The sequence below is a fragment of the Electrophorus electricus genome, chromosome 21, assembly GCF_041902795.1.
Source record: "Electrophorus electricus isolate QZ-2024a chromosome 21, ASM4190279v1, whole genome shotgun sequence".
Lineage (NCBI taxonomy): Eukaryota > Metazoa > Chordata > Actinopteri > Gymnotiformes > Gymnotidae > Electrophorus > Electrophorus electricus.
In genome coordinates this window covers 5,832,501-5,854,084 of record NC_137517.1, presented here as the reverse complement: position 1 = coordinate 5,854,084, position 21,584 = coordinate 5,832,501, and the positions used below count along the sequence as shown (strand labels likewise).

Here is a 21,584-nt window from a genome sequence, read left to right as displayed (position 1 = left end):
CTCGGACATTTGTAAAGCTGCTTTGTGACAACATCTGCTGTAAAAAGCGCTATATAAATACTTATGGATTGATTTAGATTCTTGAACTGATTTTTCAGTGTGCAGAAACTAAGCTTTCCAGTGTTTTTTTTTTTCAGTTATAACACCGTCATAATATTATTCCTGAATCAGCAGTAAAACGTAATGAGCATCATTAACTAACATGTCACCCCAGGCAACTCAGTCATTTTTAAACTGGCTTTTAGTAATTCCACTGCTAACGTGTCAAAGTCCAAAGTAATTAACATCAAGTTGTCTTTGCTGAAGAGACTTAGCTGCAGAAACAACATCATTACTTCTGCCTTCAAATAAATCGGCGGGTGTCTCTTATGTCTTTGGAATGCCTCGTGGTGGACTGGCTTGACTTGGTAAACTCAGGCTCTCCCATTACAGTTTTTCTATTAAAACAATTAAGATAAAGTTGTTTTATTTAAAAATGAAATGGCGTCTGCAACTTATCATGGTGAGCAGACTGGCATACAAGCTGTGAAATTTCTAAAAGCAGGAAAAACATTTGTTGTCAAAATAAAGAAATCAATGTACATTTTAGCAGCAGACGTTTATGGCAAAATTTTGTAGTTAGATCTCTACTGCCGATCTACCCTCCAGTACTCTGAAGGCCCGTTATAGGAGCACTGGTACCCATGTGGAACTCCTCTGGTGTGACCACGGGTAGAGCATACATGCTTAAAAGTCCCCCTCCACCTGCTGCTAGAGAGACCTCTACACCTCCACTCTGATCTATTGTCCCTGTGCTCGGACCTTCAACAGGGATTGTTGCCTTCTGTTGTTCTCAGGCAGTGCAAAGTTCTCTGCTGGAAAAAAAAGCACTTCGCAGGACATCAGATACGTGCTGATAGGTCTGTCATAAAGGCAGCCCACTTCAAAGAGCTGTGCAGGACGGCGTGTTCAGCCAGAGCTGGGCTCATACAAGCGCCCGATAAGACATGAAATTATTAGCGGGACGATGCAGGGACTGTTTGTGTTCTCCCTGTTAAGAAACTCCCACGTAGGCAATAAACCTGAATCAGTAACCCTAGTCCAAAGCAATAAGTCATGTCTCTTTCGTTGTAACGTTTTTCCATTTATTTTGGAAGTGGTGTCAGTGAAGAACAGATAAGAGTCCCTTTTCATTTTTTCCCACATACCTGAAAAAAAAAGATGGAAGATTGGGGGGAATAGTGAACTTCAGTCATGCTGCGCCACCAGACCTTGTGATGCCAAGTTTGAGAACACTTTTGTGTTTAAGCTTAAAATGATTATGCACCCTCGCTGTAATAATGAATAGCTCTCTGGCTGAACTGATGTTGTAGTATTCTCCTTTGTAGTTTCCTTCAAAGCCTTGCTTTCTATCTCCATAAGAGTATTAAATCATCTACAAATATGCCCAAAAGGACTGGATAAACACTCAGGCAGGTATACGTTTATAGTGTTATGGCCAGGTGGCCTATATACAGTCAAAAGTGTAAACAAAATGTCAAAACCTGAAATATTTAGAATCAGTAGTTCAAAACATTTAACTGTTTTTTAAATTATAATAATAAAAAAATGTTTAAATTATGTTTTAAACGGTAATACCAATCAGCTCATCATGAATAGTAGCATTATATCTAACCCACCCCTTCTACAAGGCATGTGCTCGTGACTATATCCACTCCTTTACAACTCAGAGATCGGTAATCCCAGTTTTACACCCACACACACACCCACAAATAAATAAATAAATAAATAAAAAAAATTAAAAAAAATTAAAAAATTATATATATATATATATATATATATATATATATATATATATATATATATATATATATATATATATATATATATATTAATAACTGTTTACATAATTTTACTTGTTTTAAATATTTATTTACAGGCAATATTTTACAGTCCTAACTTCCATGAATCCCTTATATACATACAGACATTCTGGAATGATCCTTGTCCAGAGGTCACATGTCTTTGAAAGTAATATTTCATAATCATCTTAACAGTCCCTTCATTTATGAAATCTACAAAAAGAGAATCTACACTCCTGGGCAAAAAAAATGGACCAAACCCAAAATGAAATGGTCCTAACAACAAATCACTGGCCAGACAAAAGACCTAACAGAAAGCCCTGCTGAGACATGCACTGCTGCTCGCTCGTAACCGCAGTGAATTGTGGGGGGAAAAGCTGGAAACTGGGAAATTCAATTACACACAATAAGTAAACAAAGATAAAATCATGAAAAGATTTAAATATTTTGATATAAAACACATGTCTTTGTGTTCGAAATTTGCTGTCGAAACCATTTAAAGACCATTTTATGCGATTTTTGGTTTTTGCCCTGGAGTGTTCATATTAACTACTGTTTAAAATTATATATATATATATATATATATATATATATATATATATATATATATATATATATATATATATATACATACATATATATATATATATTTGTACAAATATTTAAAAATAGAACTCTTTAAATAGTTTTAAACAGTACATATTTAAGTGTTACATTTCATGAGAAATTAGGTAGGCTGTCTCTATTTTCATGTTGTATTGCCCACTGACACACTGGCATGATACCAAAGTTATAACAGCAAGACCAGTCTGGAGGAGAGAAAGCACAGGGAGATAATAAAGTTTGGAAACAGAAGGGATGGTTTTGGTTTCTCAGGTCGGATGGAACCCTTTGAAGCAGTAGTGCACAGTGTGTGAGTATGATTCTATGTGAGGATGGTTCTATATAATGATTCTATGTGAGGATGGTTCTATATAATGATTCTATGTGAGGATGGTTCTATATAATGATTCTATGTGAGGATGGTTCTATATAATGATTCTATGTGAGGATGGTTCTATATAATGATGGTTTTGTGTGAGGATGGTTCTATATAATGATGGTTTTGTGTGAGGATGGTTCTATATAATGATGGTTTTGTGTGAGGATGGTTCTATATAATGATTCTATGTGAGGATGGTTCTATATAATGATTCTATGTGAGGATGGTTCTATATAATGATGGTTTTGTGTGAGGATGGTTCTATATAATGATGGTTCTATGTGAGGATGGTTCTATATTATAATGGTTCTATGTGAGGATGGTTCTATATTATGATGGTTCTATGTGAGGATGGTTCTATATTATGATAGTTCTATGTGAGGATGGTTCTATATTATAATGGTTCTATGTGAGGATGGTTCTATATTATGATAGTTCTATGTGAGGATGGTTCTATATTATGATGGTTCTATGTGAGGATGGTTCTATATTATAATGGTTCTATGTGAGGATGGTTCTATATTATGATGGTTCTATGTGAGGATGGTTCTATATTATGATGGTTCTATGTGAGGATGGTTCTATATTATGATGGTTCTATGTGAGGATGGTTCTATATTATAATGGTTCTATGTGAGGATGGTTCTATATTATAATGGTTCTATGTGAGGATGGTTCTATATTATAATGGTTCTATGTGAGGATGGTTCTATATTATGATGGTTCTATGTGAGGATGGTTCTATATTATGATGGTTCTATGTGAGGATGGTTCTATATTATAATGGTTCTATGTGAGGATGGTTCTATATTATGATAGTTCTATGTGAGGATGGTTCTATATTATAATGGTTCTATGTGAGGATGGTTCTATATTATGATAGTTCTATGTGAGGATGGTTCTATATTATGATGGTTCTATGTGAGGATGGTTCTATATTATGATGGTTCTCTTAAGAACCCCTTTGCCTCATCTTTCTTTTTGCATCACATATGGCTGCAGTGCGCCAGACTGCTTGCAGTCTCTTTCAGCACGGCAAACCTTAAATTATGCAACATAACCAGTCCTACCCACAATGCCCGGGGGCTATATCACCCGCTACAAATGCGTTCGCGACACCGTCTGAACGTGGCCCTTCTCGTCCTCCACAGAAAGCGCCGGGTTGTCGTACATCTCCAGGTCCGCCTTCTTCTCCGCGGCAACGTCTGCGGCACCCCCCTCCTCCTCCGCCACCCCCGACCGGCAGCACCGGCAGCACCGGCAGCACCGGCGGCAGCACCGGCGGCAGCGGCGCGTACAGAAACCCGTCGCCCGGCTCACCGCGGCGTCCCACGGCGCCAGGGAGTGCAGCGGCCGTGGCAGGAAGTCCCAGGTGCGCAGGACCGGCGGCAGGAAGCGCGGCCAACGCGGCTGCATCACGTTCACCGCCACCACGAAGGCGGCTAGCACCAGCACGGGCACGCCCACGGCCACCAGCACCTGCCAGCCTGCGATGGACAGGCCCAGGATCGTCAGGGGCATGATGAAGAAGCACAGCATCAGATAGACGACGGCGAACCAGCGGTACTTGGCCGTGCAGTTGCCCAGAGCCTTGGCTAGACGGATGGGCACGCGCGTGATGGGGATGGGAAACCACAGGAGGATGCCGAAAATGTTGAAGAAGAAATGGCACAGCGCCACCTGAAAGGAGAAGAGACTGAGTATCACGCTGAAGGGACAGACTGTCATGTAGTGTTGTTGTTTTTTAAATCCTTCTCATATAAGGGAGAATGCTAGTCACTTTAAGCAATGTGATAAAAGTTATCTTTCCGTCAGCTGTGGGTTAGCCCTTTACATCACTTGCATAATTTAGATCATTTACATCATTTAGCATACGCTTTTATCCAGAGTGACTTACAGGAGTGCTTTGTTGTCTCCATGGAAACGTATCTTTACGCTAGGTTAGAGTCTCCACGTGCCATCACACTAAAGCCCTGTCTCAGATTTTTAAATATATTTTTATCTTTACTCTTTATTATTACTACATTCAGCACTCACGGTTGTTTGAGTGCATTCTGAAGAAGGAGCTCTTCAGTGGAAAAAAGTACTTTATTTGTGTGCTCAACTGAGTATGTGTGTGTCTGTGTGTGTGTGTGTCTGTGTGCGTGAGAGTGTGTGTGTGTGTGTGTGTATGTGTGTGTATGTGTGTGTGTGTGCTCATCTGAGTGTGTGTGTGTGTGTGTGTGTCTGTGTGTGTGTGCTCATCTGAGTGTGTGTGTGTGTGTCTGTGTGTGTGTCTGTGTTTGTGAGAGTTTGTGTGTGTGTGTATGTGTGTGTGTGTGCTCATCTGAGTGTGTGTGTGTGTGTGTGCTTATCTGAGTGTGTGTGTGTGTGTGTGCTCATCTGAGTGAGTGTGTGTGTGTGTGTGTGCTCATCTGAGTGTGTGTGTATGTGTGTGTGTGTGCTCATCTGAGTGTGTGTGTGTGTGTGTGTGCTCATCTGAGTGTGTGTGTGTGTGTATATGTGTGTATGTGCTCATCTGAGTGTGTGTGTGTGTGTGTGTGTGTGTGTGTGTGTGTCAACCACCTGCAGTGAGTTGGCCAGTTTCTCTCCAGGGCTTGCCATGGCTGCGAGGATGGCCGTCGTTGTCGTGCCGATGTTGGAGCCGAGAGTGAGAGGGTAAGCCCGCTCGATACTGATCACGCCGATACCTGCGCTCACGAGAACACACACACACACACACACACACACACACACACACACACACACACACACACACACACACACATATACACTCAGATGAGCTCAAACCCTGCAGTGAAATACAGACACTGCAATATGTAGCACATGCTAAAACACAATAACACTGCTGCTGGATGCATACTGTCATATAACTCCCTTATATACCTAGTATATGAGCTCATTACAGTTTTGTGTTGTTTTGATTTTGCAAGGCTTATTGTTTGTCCTAGAATGCATAAAGATGCCACTTGTCTTGTGTGCACAATCACTGTGCTGCTCCATGGGTCAGCGTGTTTCAGCTCGTCCTCACCAACGAGAGGCGTGATGGCTGAGGTGAAGACCGAGCTGCTCTGCACGATGAAGGTCATTCCCGCCCCCACCAAGATGGCCAAGTAGCCTGTGACCCAGCCGAACGGGAAAGGAAAATCTGCATACAACAGAGGAATCCATCGCAGTTAGCACCTCCCCACACCCCCAAGGCAGTGCAATACATTCAGAGCCACATTTCCCAGAAGGTGCAGAGCTCAGTATTACATGAAGTTGAAAGTGCTACTAGCATCTAGTACATGTTGACTGTGCTTTTTGGCTCAGCCAAAAAGTGGCGCAAAAGATTTGCTCTCAGGTCACCAGAGAAAACAAAGGAACCGTTTGCATTTTCTCCTAACAGGAATTCCCCCGTGCTCAGGCGAGGAGTGTACCTGAGCTCTCCTCGAGGGTGCACACACACGAGAACGTGCCATGTGCTCAGACGTAGCGAGCGTCAGACTGCAGTTTCTATACCTGTTCTGCTCATCAGACAGCAGGATGGAGGAGCCTGCACTGACTATCATATGACAGGGCACTTACACAAGAATGCGCACACACACACACATGCACGCACGTACGCACACAAAAAACAAAGATGCATACCAGGGATGTCATATATCTCCCAGAATTCTCTGACAAGGACAGCAAGAGGATTCAGGAAAAAATCCCGACCTCAGACTCGATAGAGCGGAGTGTCTGGATTAAACAGGAAGTGCGCGTCCGACACGCCAAGTGCATAACTTTCTGGCGCGCTTTTCCCGGTCCTGGCGGCGGCAGTGAATCCCGTGGACCTCACCTGTGTTGAGCACCTTCTTGATGGCGATGGCCACCTGCCCCTTCAGCATGGAGTTGAGCAGCTTGACGATGAGGATGAGACAGGTACAGAGAACCAGCAGGGAGAGAGCCAGCAGGATCAGCCCCACGGCCAGGTCGGGCAGATCCGTCCACGCAAAGATGTGACCACCTGGGAGCACAAGTTACAGCACTGTTAGGGAAACTGTGAGTCGGTGCATGGAGAGGTCATCCAGTGGTGCCATGGGAGGCAGCGGCGTTGCCGACGATGTCCCCGGCGAAGCGCACGGCGTCGGCCTGGAACGTCCCGGAAAACGCGGTGCGAAACGCAGTACGGCAGCTACAAAATCGGATCTTATTCATGCGGAATGGGAGCGGGGAAGCCAAGCATGTGAGCCCTGCGGTTTGAAGTGTAAGGTGCCATGGATGCTGTTTTGTGGCAGGTAGTAATTTCCACTCTCTGAAAGGGCACTAAGACTAGTGAACAATAACCAGGCTGGAATTTCACCATCAATTCCAAGCGCAGACCAACTGACCCGCACGTTCCTTCCAATTGGCCAAATTTGACCCCAGACCGGGAGCATTCCTCTCAGATTGGCTGCTTCTCTTTGTTTTGCTTTGGTGGCCCCAGGTGGTTCCACCCAAGCAGAAGAATAGTCCCATTGAGCAGGTAGACTGGAGAGGGATATAGGGTGGGGGGAGACGTTTGCTGAATCATACAGTCCTGAAAGAAATTCATTGTGTTCGGATCAGAGACTGTGGTGGAATTTGTGGCTTAAGGGCTTGGATCCAAAGTGCACATGCGGGGGAGGGTCTGGAGGAGCAGATCTTTGTGCTAAATGATACACGGCGGCGCCTCTGAACACCTGAATCCGACTGGGACGGGCCACTCACATCTCTTTAGGTTGATGGTGGTTGTGATGTTCTTCTGCATCCACGTCTGGTTTCCCTCCGCCCAGCAGAGGGCCCCAGTGGTGCAGTTGATTACTCCAGGAATAGTGATGTTCTCCGGAGTCTGGAACACCGAAAGACAAATGATAAGGAAACGCAAATATTTGTCAGGTGTGATCCGATCTCTTCGTCAGCGTAGTCCGATCTCACGTACTGTCAGCATGTGTAATATTCACTATTCAACCTGGTCAATATTAAGTGCTTAAGTACATACTATAAGTAAATCGTATTTATCTCAGTGGTGGGTCCACATTCCTAAGGAGTGATTTTACTGCTGGATAAAGGCCATTACATATTAACAAAAAGGTAGATAATGCAGTGATTATGTAGAAAAATCCACCTATTCCAACCTTATGCCTTACTTATTGTAAATCTTTTTAAAGCAATTCCAAGAAACCACAGATTTGTGTGGGGGTTTTTTGTGTGTTGTCTCTTTCCTTACCGATAATTCCTTTGTTTTGCACCACACTTTGATTAGACTCTTGTTCCGAGCGCTGGGGTCACCGATGGCAATGTCACTGATCACAGAACTGTCCAGCTGCACAGCAAACACATGTTACACGTCACACATGCACATTTTGCGTGTCGCAAACACACACTGTACCCTGCAAACACATGTCACTCCCTAGCATGGGACTCTAAAGTATGCAGCGTGAATCATGTTTGGCTCTGAGGTCAGTTACTAATTCGGAGTGTTTGTGACTTACTGTCAGCGCACACTGTGGAGGAAGAACGTTTTGGAGCTCACAAGCACGTCAAGCCAACATGGAGTCAGACTTATTGGGAAATGTGTTTGGGTTGGTTTAATGAGTCATGGACAGAAATATTATTCTCCCTACACTGGACCCTTTCCTGTGCATATAAACCTCTCAAATAGGCCAGATACAGGACAAGGGTCCCAGAGTCCATTCTCATGAGTTACTGTGAGCTAAACCACACTGATCCTGATCCAGTGCCTCCTCAGTGCCGCGAGTCTGACCTGAGCCTGCATCCCATTCACAACCGATCCTGGATCTGTTCTAGTCCCTTTGTGCGATCACATACGCGGAAAGGGAAACCACTGTCCGAGGCCGGCGTTCCCGCTCGGAGCACGGGTGTGGGCCCCACCTCGATGATGTTCTTGGTGAGTGGCTTAGTGATGACTTTCAGCAGGTCCGGGGCATCCTGACCCGTCTGGATGTGGAAAGAGTCGATGAGCAGTTTGGTGAGCTTGTACAGCACACCCGTGGCCACCTCCAGCGGTAGCAACACCAGAACCGACAGCCAGTTGAAAAAGTCATGCACGGTAGCGCCAGCGAAGGCTCTGAGGGAGAGTCACAGCCACGTGTGAGTTTTTGGTACAAAACGGGAGACTTGCACACAAGTCATTCTTAGGAATATACGAGAGGTTTGCTGTGTAATTTTGGCTGTCGGATCTATTTGACATATGCTAAATTTTCCCAGGTTGCAACACTGGTTCTCCATCACAGCCTTGAAGAACCCAATTAAATACACGTTCTTGCCTTTCCCTCTTTCCCAACATCCGTGTTGTGTTGAATCAAGTCTGTTACAACAGATATAAACAAAAACAGCCACTTATTCATAACTGGGACTTAAAAAGGACTGTCTGAAACATCGATTCTGCTCCTGGACCACAGAGGTTCCCGAAGAGTCCTAACCCATCTGGGGAAGCGTTCTGGGGGAAAACGGCCGGCAGCGCGGCGCTTACCTGCGGAACTCGTTGCGGTCCCCGGCCTGCATCACGGCCACAATAGTGTTGGTCACGGAGGTGCCGATGTTGGCGCCCATGATGATTGGCACTGCAGACTGCACCTCCAGCACTGCCAACACCAACCAACGCTCTTACTGCCAACCCCAACCAGCACCAACCCATACTGCCAACCCCAACCAGGCGGATCCCGCGTCTACAGTTATCCGCAGCGGTCCCACTGGACCCTACGCCCGGCCGAGTTCCACCAATCAAATGTCAGGCCGATACTCATCATGAGGGAGACGTGGTGACTGTATGCGTGTGTGACAAACAGCGCACTCACATCCAGAAGATACCATGCTGACCACAATGGATGAAGAGGTGCTCGAGCTCTGCACGAGGACCGTCACCAGTACCCCAATTACCAGCCCCGCCACAGGGTTAGACAACACGACGTTGTCCTGGAAGATATCTCCAGCTGCCTTTCCTAAGACAAAGCACATTCGCACACACGTGGTTAACACACAATCAGTTAACTGCGCCGACTGAACAGAGCAGAATGTTTCAAAAGTCTACACCTCAACTACAGGCCTTGGGGAACAATTACTACAGATAGTGCGATACATTTTCTTTGACTGGCTTCCTATTGTTTTAATTGTGATGTAACTTGGTAATAACACAAGCGGGTTAGCAACCAGGTCCAGTGGCTTACCTCCAACAAGCTGAAACGCAGAGCTCAGGATGTCCAGCGAGCAAACGAACATATAAAGGAAGCCGAGCAGGAGAACAAACTTTGCCACTGAGATTACAACTCGAAGAACCTTCCCCTTGGTGTCCAGTTCTGTCCAGGCACGAATAACAGACAGACACGAGACATGATGAAAGACTCAGAGCCTTCTGCTCTGGCGGTTTTGTGTGGCGCTTAAGGCTTGGCCCTGCAGCTCACCTGCCCATTTTACCCCTGTGTCCTGGAGCTCGGGAAGGTCCCAGGGGTCGTTTGATTCTGAGTCCTTGGTCACAAGAGGGACGGTGGAATACGCTGGTAACACGGCAGCATCTTTGGATGGAGTGGTTGTCTCTGTGAATATTCAGGGAAGCAGACACACATCAGATGCGTGCGGAAAGAACAAACGCGCATGGCAAAGATGCTGAGGGTCACCCACCACAGTCCGGCGTCGGGACAGAAGCGACGTTTCCGTCCTCTGGCCGTGGAGCCATTATCTAAAGTTGTGAAAACACGAGATTGTGCAAGATGATTAAAATGGGTCCTAACAGTTTAGTGCGCAAAATACGTCAAAACCCATAATCGCCAATGACATTTTGATCTTAATAGTCCACATCTTAAGGAGTCTACGTTTATCGTTATTTAGATTTCAAGAACGGAGGCTTTATTGTGCTGCAGTCTAAGCATTGTTTTTAGGTTTTTAGGCTGCTGTACCCCTACATGCGCACTTTAACCGTAGCGCGACTGTACGATGTTACGCACCTGACTGTAAGATTGTGCCAAAATGCCCCGAGTACTGCACATCGTACGCAATTTCTCAGACATTTGCAAGGGTTATATTTAACAGGCATGTCTGGGTATTTCCTAAGTAGGTGTAGTCTGTTCCCGTTGTTACTCCAACGCGCATCTTACACCACCTTATAGACAGTTATCAGAACACAAATGACGTTCCCTCTATACTAACCTCGTTACTGCTCAGGAGTATCTAAGCACTCATCACGATGTCATCACGATGTCGTATTTTTAAAACGAGCAGCTAACATCAGGCTATTCATAGTCAGTCTCCCGGGATATTGCAGTGTGAAGCTAACGGTTGTTTAAGCGAGAAGCGGATAACTGCGGGTTCCGTTCAGTTTTATTAATCTGAGAGTCCGTATATCCATTTAACAACGCACATAACAAACTGCTAAATGTCCATGAACTCACTTACCTGTTAAGCTTGATGTACAGTAGACCGCCCAGGCTTGAGCAGCGAAGCGAAGAACTCACCTGAGCTACCTGTTGAGTATAACTATGTGAACCGCTTTTATAGACCTTTACCTGGCACAGGAGACAGCCTACTGCGACACACACACACACACACACACACACACACGCACGCACACACGCATGCACACACACACACGCACGCACGCACACACACACACACACACACACACACACGCACGCACACACGCATGCACACACACACACGCACGCACGCACGCACGCACACACACACACACACACACACACACACACACACACACACACACGCTGCTCAAAGGTTCTTGACATGAGACTGTACAGGTAATTTAATTGGAGATGCGCGTGGAGTAACCGAATATAGGTTAGTTATCAATTTGCAACCTTTGGACATAATTCTCAATTAATTGTAATTTGATAAGAGTGGAAATGTTTAGGGCGAAGATTTTTGGGCAACATCAAGGCAACATCGATTTTCTGAATATTTTATTTAATTATTATAAATCTTAATTTATTTATTATACGTTCGTTTGTTTATGTCTGCGCCTCTCCGGTGAACCAGTGCGCGCCGCGTCTGTAAAAGTCGACCCTCTGCTGGGAGCACAGGGAACTACAACAAACATTTTCACAGACATCATCGTAGAAAGACTAGTCAGTCCCACATAGCCTCGTACTGTAATTACGTTAATGTGTGTGTTGAACGTCCTTAAGAATGTAGTGTCGGCCTAGCAAATGGGCAAAGTTGCAATTTTCTTTGGCTATTTACTTTTTTGTCCTGTCATATTTGTCAAGACAATATGGAATATATGAGGTCATAGATAACATAGATCACCTCTCATCCCAGTTAATGCTGTTGTATAATCAAACTGATGTGACATCACAGAAAATAATAAAGTTACATTTATCAACTTTATCAGCAGTTAACCAGAGAGATACAACTGTGCCAGCAATGCTATCTATAGGGAGATTTAGGAACTTTTTACTAACAACAAACAGTGTTACACCAAAATACAAAATTGTATTACGTATATTATTTATAGCTTTGTTCACTGCCATGGCTAGTTGTAAGGACCAGTGGATCACATAACTAAAGTAAAGTATTATAAGTAAAAACAGAACTATAAAAATGAAAATTCAATCAAAAGATGGTAAAACAATTATCCCTACTGATTTGATAGTGCCTCGTTATCCCAAGGACATGTCCACACTGCATAGTACACAGAAAGTTGCAGAAACACAGAAACAAATCACAGACAAAATGGCAAAAATGCAATAGGAAAATAGACCTCTCAGCGGTTCCCAGGACGGCACTCTCCTGGTCAGAGACGTACGCTCTGCCTGCCGGCATCTTGCACCCTACTGCACTGGATGGGTCATCTTTGCAGAGCCTGCAACTGGGGTCCTGCCTGGTTTGTTATCCACCAGTAGCTGGCAGAGTGCAGTCAGCCACTTCAGCCAATAGACGTGAACCATGTCAGGACCTGGGGCTGACCAGTTCTTTATGGGGCTGACCAGTTCTTCGTACCCTTTCTTGGAATCTGCTATCGTGATGGTTACTGGATCCTGTTCAGGGAGGTTGCTGTGGTCTGCTCTCAGCTTCTCTAGCCACTGGACGTTATTGTTGTGTGCTGCCTTCTTCTCCCATATGCCTTTCCGGAACTTTTCAGTGTCCAGCTTTGGTGGATCTGTTCTTATGTTGTTGCCCTGCCACGGACGGAACCCTTCGGATATTCTCATGGGAGCACCTCCTGTTTATTCTACATCTACATCTGTCTCTGTTGTGCATCTCTTCATATGGGCTGCCAGAGGTGTCAATCTAGATGTCTTTTTTCCTTGTCCAATCGATTCTGCCCAGCTTCAGTTCATTAAGGAGGTGCCTCTGCTCGCTTTGTGAGTCCAAACTGTGTTTCAGTGTGCCTGAAGTCAGCACTACGCTGTTCTGTGCTAAGATGATGGGCTGCTGTTATCTGTAGAGTCTGTATGAATGATGTCATTTATACAAACGCTTTGGCACTGTTAGTAAAGAGGAGCAAAATTACTACAAAAACCTGCCATTCCTGAGATTTATATGCAAATCAGAGTCCCATCTTCCCTTTCTGGAAGGTGATCGTGAATTTTATTCCCACTCAAGATGGTGCAGTATTTCCACTTCCTCTGGACTAAGATTAATGTCGTCATTCCTGGGATCTGTCGGAGTCACTCCTCCACCTTAGGAGTCATATTCCCAGTTGCACCCATCACCACTGGGACAACCTTGGGTATTGCTAAAGTTTCTTGTATTCCTTCCTTTGTGATTGGCACATTTATGACCACTGCTGTTAACTGCATCTTATCTACTATGTACTTCTCTACTAAAATAATGAACCAAAAAGGCACAAGCACTTTGCTTGCACGGCCGATGAAAGACTTCTGTCCGACACAGTCTGTTTCTTTGGGAGCCTTGTGTACGACACTGAAAAAATACAATTTATACTACCTCTCTTTTCATTCATTACGTTGGGTTCTAAAGTATATATAAGTTCCCTCTCCTTCATAACTCCACGGCTTCCAGAGCAACAACCGGAAATGCAGACTGATATGTTATTAATAAAGTGCTATTAATACAATGCAATGTCCGTTAGCATTAAAATGGCTTGCCACTGGAAATGACACTATCCTTAGTTCTCATGGTCTGAAGGTTACAGGCTACCGTATCATTACTTGATCGCACTGTCACTAATTAGTCCACCAGCCATTTACCTCGCCGTTTCATGAGCATGGGTTTCATATTTTGGTCCTTGTTTGTAGGAGTGTGAGGAATGTGAGGGAAAAGAACTCATCTTTCGGAGCTTTAGAATCACGTCATTATAGGCGTAAAGCGCTGAAGGTGCAACAGCACTGCAAGTCTCACGCCCGTTTCCCCGAAGCGATGCTGCTGCGGCTCGGAGAAACCTTGTAACTCTGAACGCTGGAACTTAATAGAGGAAAAAACATGCTTAATATCCGTTTGTTCCCTTTCAACTGTTGCTTAGAAATTTTCTCACAATATAAAGGGCAGCTGATGAGATCCTAACAAGAAGAAGTGATGTATTTGATGGAAAAAACAAATCTAAGGACCGATTAAGTATTAACCCATGTTTTGTATAGTCACCAATACAATAAAGATGTTTTATTTGTATCTAAGGTGTATTTAAGTACACGTTTACACTGATGACTTGCGACTTCTTTTCTTCTTTCTAAGCATAATGCTTAATCACCGCACAGCTGTGAAGCTATGAATCTCTACGTCATAGTGCACCACGCAGAAGACCTTTATAACATCCATAACCATCAATAACCATTCATAACATCCATAACCATCCATAACATTCATAACCATCCATAACCACCCATAACCATCCATAACATCCATAACATCCATAATATCCATAACCATTCATAACCATTCATAACCATCCATGACCATTCATAACCATCCATAACCATTCATAACATCCATAACATCCATAACCATTCATAACCATCCATAACATCCATAACCATCCATAACCATTCATAACCATCCATAACCATTCTTAGAAACTGGAAAGGAACTCCTAGCGAGAGAGATTTGTCCTACCGAGATCTTTCTGATAATCCTTGGCTTTTTGCACTTTTTGCAGGAGAAAATAAAGGGTTATTTATACATTTTCCCCTTTCATTCAGCTACTAAGGAACAGACCCATGAACAGAACAAAGAGGAAATGTGGATTCCTACAAAACTGGACGAATTCGTCTTAAAGTCAATCCGCACCACGCCTAAACGCCAAATAGCAGATCAGAGGTTCTGCCTGAAGACTGTGCCAAAGTGTTCATGCGTTTAATATGTACATTTTTCCAACCATTTTCAAGGAAAACACAGCAATTTTATACGGTTTACATTCTGCAGCATAGCCATACAGACATAAGCGTTTCATGACTGTGCTCCATTGCAACATCAGTTAATGCTTTCAAAATATAAGCCACAAGTAGCTCACTTAAACACTGTCATCAGGTGTGTGACCTGAAACTGGTTCTGTCGTTAATCATGATAAAAAGACACAATTGAACATCAGCTGACAATCTGAACACAGGAATGACCCAACAAGCCTGTCAAAACTGAAATGGCATCCGTGACTACAATTATTTTTGATAACATTTCCTCACTAAAACAAAACTTTCTCACCTGTGTCTTTTCTGGTGAAGTTTTAGTTGGCCAAGTTGTGCAAAACTCTTCCCACACCGGGAACACTGGTATGGTCTTTCTCTAGTGTGGACTCTACCGTGGTTTTTTACTGTCCCAAATTTAGCAAATGCTTTTCCACATTCAGCGAGAGATGTACGGCTTTCCACCCGCATGAACCATAATGTGGCTTTTTTAAGGCTCGAGCTACTCTAAAACTCTCTCCACACTGCTTTTTCTCCATCGTCAATTCTTTTGTGGTTCTTCAAAGAACCATGGTATGAGAAACTCTTCCGACGCTGAGAGCACGGATACGGTTTTTCTCCAGTGTGAATTCTCTCTTGGACTTTTTGCAAAAGTCTTTACTGCAGTAATTGCGCAAGGATTGGTATGATCTCTCCAGTATGAACTCTCTGGTGCATTTCTATGAACTTTTAGCTTCCACAAAACGTTTCTCACAGTAAGTGCAATGATGAGGCTTTTCTAATATGTGAATTCTTTGGTGGATTTTTAAGGTTTTAGCAAAACTTTTGCCACACAGGGAACACAAAAATGGCCTGAGTGACCTCTTTGATGTTCCTTGGGATGTGTGGTGGATGCCAAGCCCTTTTCATGCCGGGAACATCAAAAATGTTTTTTCCCCCCTGTGTGGACTTTTATGTATCGTAATAGTTTAGATGCTGAAAAACTCTTCCCACACTGAGAACAAAAATATGTTTCTTTCTCCTGTGTGAACCTTGATGTGATCTTGCAATGAACCAAGTGAGACACTGTTCCCACACTGAGAACATTTACAAGGTTTATCTCCAGTGTGAACTCTCTGATGTGCTTTCAAGGTTCTAGCTACTGCAAAACTCTTCCCACAATGAGCGCAACGATATGGCCTTTCTCCAGTGTGAACTCGCTGGGTGTTCTTGCATCTGGGCAAGCTGTGAGGAACTCTTCCCACACCGCGAACACTGAGAAGATTTCTCTCCAGTGGCTCTTCAGTTTTGCAGCCCGCGCAAAACACGTACCATGCTGAGGGCAGAAGTGGGAATTTTCGCCCGTCTGAAACCTCTGTCGTGACGGCGGCTTCTCTTTTGATTCATACTCTTCGTTAATATACTCTCCTTCGCTCTCCTTATTTGATGGTTCAAGCCAGGCTTGACACACTTTTCCCCTCTTGGGTATCATTGCTTGGTGCTGGTTACAAATTCAGTTACAAAGAGAAACACAAACACAACTCCATCTAATGGCTTACAGGGAACAAAATTCAATGACAAGACACAAAAGACAAAATCTTTAAGGAGCAAATTAAGCAGGCTGAGATTGTAGACAGCAAAAAACAAAACAAACAAAAAAAACCCACTTAGCATCAGGCTGTGACAGAGCAGTTGAATTATATGACATTTTATGAAATTGCTTATTTCATTAACAAATGTCCACATTCCACAGGTTCTCTCCTGTAACTAAAAATGTTCAGATTGCGTTTGCACTTGTACACAGGCAAAGAGCCATATTCAGAGTTCAAATGTGCCCAGTGCCGCCTCTATTCATCACCCTGCTCTTCCTCATCTCCCTCATCTTCCTCTTCCTTTTTTATGACTACTCGCAGCCATGTGATGCTCGTGTCTTCACTTTCCCCATTTAATTGTGTCATCTTTAGCTGCTATATTTGCACAGTTGTTTAAGAGTGTGTGGATGAGGTGGAAACACAGATAAGTGTTACAGCATTTCAGAACTTAACAACAGCTGACTAAAGTCTTGGACTGAACCACAAAACCTAATTGATCAAGAAAAAACAAACCAACTTATTATATATATATATATATATTTGTAATCATTCGTTGGATTAGTCAGAGATTTTATAGTTATTGTTATGAAAATATAACATGTAAATAACAAAACATTAACCAAGCAAACAAACAAACAACAACAAAAAACCTTGATTGCTTTTAAAACGACTAATGAACAGTAAATATTTTGGTGGTTTTGTAACAACCTTCTGGCACATATCCAAAATTCAAAATGATCTTCTGAAGAACCAAACCTAATCATCCCAGTCTGGAGGGCAGTGACGTCTCTCTATGCCCGTCTGGAGGGCAGTGACGTCTCTCTATGCCCCAGTCTGGAGGGCAGTGATGTCTCTCTATGCCCGTCTGGAGGGCAGTGACGTCTCTCTATGCCCCAGTCTGGAGGGCAGTGACGTCTCTCTATGCCTGTCTTGAGGGCAGTGACGTCTCTCTATGCCCCAGTCTGGAGGGCAGTGACGTCTCTTTATGCCCGTCTGGAGGGCAGTGACGTCTCTCTATGCCCCAGTCTGGAGGGCGGTGACGTCTCTCTATACCCCAGTCTGGAGGGCGGTGACGTCTCTCTATGCCCCAGTCTGGAGGGCGGTGACGTCTCTCTATGCCCGTCTGGAGGGCAGTGACGTCTCTCTATACCCGTCTGGAGGGCAGTGACGTCTCTCTATGCCAGTCTGGAGGGCGGTGACGTCTCTCTATACCCGTCTGGAGGGCGGTGACGTCTCTCTATGCCCGTCTGGAGGGCGGTGACGTCTCTCTATGCCAGTCTGGAGGGCGGTGACGTCTCTCTATACCTTCTCCACACCTCCTGACCCGCTCCTGCACACACGGGAGCTTTTAAATATTTAAATATTTCAGTACTGATATTCATTAATGAATATTCATGAGGAAACCATGACATTAATTATAAAACCAATAAAAGCAGTGTAATTAAAATAGTTACATTTAAAAAAATGCAAAAGTTTATTACTTCGATTAATTTCGTCTGGTACAGATGCAAAGATGTCTCTTTGCAATAATGACACCTTCCGTGGTAATATATACCAATACAGATCCCTGCAACCTAAAATTCACACCACAAACACACAAAAAAAGGACAGGAAAGCAAACAATAAGCAGCTGTGATTAAATAGCTTTGCAATTTAAGATTAAAGACACAGGAAATTAAGACAATATAACAGAATCGACAGAAGTGCTGGAAATTACTGAGGTGTTGGTGGTGCATTCATTTCTAGGCGATACTCACCTGTCAGAGTTAAGACCACAATCAACACCTTGCCACCTATTCACATGTGTAATAAGCGTTTTCACAGCTACATCTCTCTCTGTTCACCTGCTAAACCTCTTTGTTTCAAAAATGACATCTCGAAATATGCGTGCATGCAAAGAGATTAGCTTGAGAATTTTTGGGAGTGCAAACGTACATGCAACAGTCTACGAGTGTTTGTAGGTCCTCCTCTAACCTCGCTGGCCAACTCACATATTTTGGACATAACTTTGATAGAGCTTTTAAAGAATATATAGGAACTACTTCTCATATAATCTTCACTGCTGTTCCCAGACCAGCCTTTACTAATGTTTACTGGTAAAATCCAAACCAACTCACAAACCCTTTTGTTCAAGTGAACTTTGGTTGCCATCTTGCCCTATGACCAAACATACCAGTTTCTCACAGCTTTCCTTGGGTAATCGATGCAGAAACCTGCACTCTGTACTCATGTTCCATCTGGGCTTTAAGGAGCAGAGGACAAGTTGGAACCTGATCAGACTTGTTCTTTCGAAGGTCTTCTGATTCTCCTGCCTCTAGTCCCCTTCTTGCCCCGTGTGGTCCACCCTCTCTCTGTTCTTCCCCCATGTGATCCATTTACTTCTCATTCCTGGACTCATTCCTGGTGTTGCCAGTAAACTCACTACTGTGTTTTCCCAGACCTTCGCTGGGTAGAACTGTAATGACAGCACCCTCAGGACTCCCTCTGACCTGCTCCCCGGGGTCATCATCTTAAGCCTCGTGACCCGCAATCTTGCCAGGAATCGCAACCCTGTACCGCTCAGTATCATGGACATTCCCTGACGCCTGACAGACGACCTTGAGATTATGAACAACGCTAATGCGAGGCGCATACATCATAAGGCCGGGGAGGTCAGCCAAACACCCTGTCATTGGGAGTCATTCGCAATCAGAATCTACAGATGTCAGCACAAAGCTATGCCACGCTGAGCCGTGGAAGGCTGCTAAAAAGCGATGCAGATTACGAGACCGGATCTGGTAACAGGTCTTAATACTCCGGACAGGCGGAGCTGGAGACGTAGCAGAGCCACCACACAGTGATGCAGATTTATTTCACCGGTATCTCTTGTATCTCTTGCTACTCAGCAAGGGAGAGCTTGCATGTTTTGCGGGTGTTGGTGCAGAAGGGCACCGGGTTTATAACGGGACATTTTCTCTTCATACACATGTCACTGGAGCGTTATATAGTAGATAAAGAAAATTTGTTACAGATCATAAGTTGTGGAGCAGAGTCCTCTGGTATAAAGTGAATTACTGAGTCAGAATGTTACTTCCACACAACCATAAAGGATCACCTATGAACTATATCAGAATGTTTCACACCGCCTGGGTGCCTGGTGTTCACTTGTGTTCCACATGTGTCTGATCAGTCAGATCAGTTCAAATAATCAGTTTTTACATTTGAACTTCTGCAAACGTTCTACCTCACAGACCAGTATGGGTGCACTGGGCTCTTCTTCTCGGTTTTATAGTAGAAATATGTCAGTAATATAGCAAAATGAATTTTACTGAAATAAAATATATGTGTGTATTGTTTTTTATAAGAACACAATGACTATATTTTTAAAAAATTGCTTATTTTTTACTTCATGATAACTATTTACATAATGGTCACAAAACACAAATACATACACACATATTGCATATTTCCACACTTCCATAGCTATACTATTTTACGTCAAAGAAAGAATCTCAGTATCAACTTTGTGCGATTGAAAATACATTAAATGCTTATAGCTGAAATTCTGAAATTATGCTGTTATTCGTGCTTGCTGATTAACTGCAGGTAATGTTGATTTTTTTGATGCTTGACATTTAACGCTAAACGTGTTTTCATGGAGGTGATGGGGCTTTTAATATGCTGATTACCTGGAAACATCTGACCTATGACCTACGCCCTTTGGAACTCAACTGTGTGTGACAGCTCACGCTGGCACTCTGGTCGAGCAGCATATAGAACACAGTGACTGACATAGATACATGCATAGCATACATATTCATTGTTACAAATTTTTGTTTACCTAAAATGTTTAATGCATGTTAACTTACAGTTAATATTGACAGTCATAACTGAATATTCTATTGTTGCTATTTTAGGTGGCTATATAGCTAAAAATTTTAAACTGTAAAGGAATATGTTATCAAAATACACCCCTCACCTACTTCAGTAGAAACACCTGTCTTTTGTCTAGACTTACATGTCAAGTTATTGGTTACACCTGTCTTATGCATTTTCCAGGTAAACTGTTCATCGTAAACTGTTGCTATGCACAATGTGGCAGTCCCTCCTCTGTGCCCCTCTGCTAGAAACATAATGGCTAGAAACAGACCATTAATGAAGAGTTGAGGTCAGCTGACAGAAATGCTCTAAGATATGCTATAAAGTCTAACTGAATATCTGTATGGACTGTACCTGTATAAAGTCTAACTGAATATCTGTATAGACTGTACCTGTATAAAGTCTAACGGAATATCTGTATAGACTGTACCTGTATAACGTCTAACTGAATATCTGTATAGACTGTACCTGTATAACGTCTAACTGAATATCTGTATAGACTATACCTGTATAAAGTCTAACTGAATATCTGTATGGACTGTACCTGTATAAAGTCTAACTGAATATCTGTATAGACTGTACCTGTATAAAGTCTAACGGAATATCTGTATAGACTGTACCTGTATAACGTCTAACTGAATATCTGTATAGACTGTACCTGTATAAAGTCTAACTGAATATCTATATAGACTGTACCTGTATAAAGTCTAACTGAATATCTGTATAGACTATACCTGTATAAAGTCTAACTGAATATCTGTATGGACTGTACCTGTATAACGTCTAACTGAATATCTGTATGGACTGTACCTGTATAAAGTCTAACTGAATATCTGTATAGACTATACCTGTATAAAGTCTAACTGAATATCTGTATGGACTGTACCTGTATAAAGTCTAACTGAATATTTGTATGGACTGTACCTGTATAAAGTCTAACTGTATATCTGTATAGACTGTACCTGTATAAAGTCTAACTGAACGTGTATAGACTGTATCTGTATTAAGTCAAATTGTA

General features: G+C 43.2%; 2 protein-coding genes across 2 annotated transcripts; both read right to left on the bottom strand.

Moving 5' to 3' along the window:
* Window positions 1-3,601: 3,601 nt before the first annotated feature.
* slc34a2b (solute carrier family 34 member 2b) lies at window positions 3,602-11,327 on the bottom strand. The gene is made up of 13 exons (XM_081704329.1): window positions 11,218-11,327; window positions 10,447-10,504; window positions 10,230-10,361; window positions 9,996-10,124; window positions 9,627-9,770; window positions 9,302-9,413; window positions 8,701-8,896; window positions 8,036-8,131; window positions 7,537-7,657; window positions 6,647-6,814; window positions 5,855-5,971; window positions 5,389-5,513; window positions 3,602-4,503 (listed from the first exon to the last, which is right to left on the bottom strand). Exons 2-13 carry the CDS (start codon window positions 10,499-10,501, stop codon window positions 3,922-3,924), a joined length of 1,977 nt encoding a protein of 658 aa, XP_081560455.1. The 5' UTR covers window positions 10,502-10,504; window positions 11,218-11,327; the 3' UTR covers window positions 3,602-3,921.
* Window positions 11,328-15,431: 4,104 nt separating this feature from the next.
* LOC145652989 (uncharacterized) lies at window positions 15,432-16,608 on the bottom strand. Its single transcript, XM_081704863.1, has 3 exons — window positions 16,449-16,608; window positions 16,133-16,371; window positions 15,432-15,644 (listed from the first exon to the last, which is right to left on the bottom strand). Exons 1-3 carry the CDS (start codon window positions 16,606-16,608, stop codon window positions 15,432-15,434), a joined length of 612 nt encoding a protein of 203 aa, XP_081560989.1.
* Window positions 16,609-21,584: the final 4,976 nt, after the last annotated feature.

Coding starts and splice junctions, on each gene's coding strand:
- LOC145652989 (XM_081704863.1), bottom strand. CDS start 16,608: ATGATACCCAAGAGGGGAAAAGTGTGTCAAGCCTGGCTTGAACCATCA. Junction 16,372..16,448: donor CCACTTCTGCCCTCAGCATG/GTACGTGTTTTG, acceptor GTGTGGGAAGAG/TTCCTCACAGCTTGCCCAGA. Junction 15,645..16,132: donor GAAACATATTTTTGTTCTCA/GTGTGGGAAGAG, acceptor AGAGAGTTTTAG/AGTAGCTCGAGCCTTAAAAA.
- slc34a2b (XM_081704329.1), bottom strand. CDS start 10,501: ATGGCTCCACGGCCAGAGGACGGAAACGTCGCTTCTGTCCCGACGCCG. Junction 8,132..8,700: donor TCACCAAGAACATCATCGAG/GTGGGGCCCACA, acceptor TTTGCTGTGCAG/CTGGACAGTTCTGTGATCAG. Junction 7,658..8,035: donor GCAAAACAAAGGAATTATCG/GTAAGGAAAGAG, acceptor TCGGTGTTCCAG/ACTCCGGAGAACATCACTAT.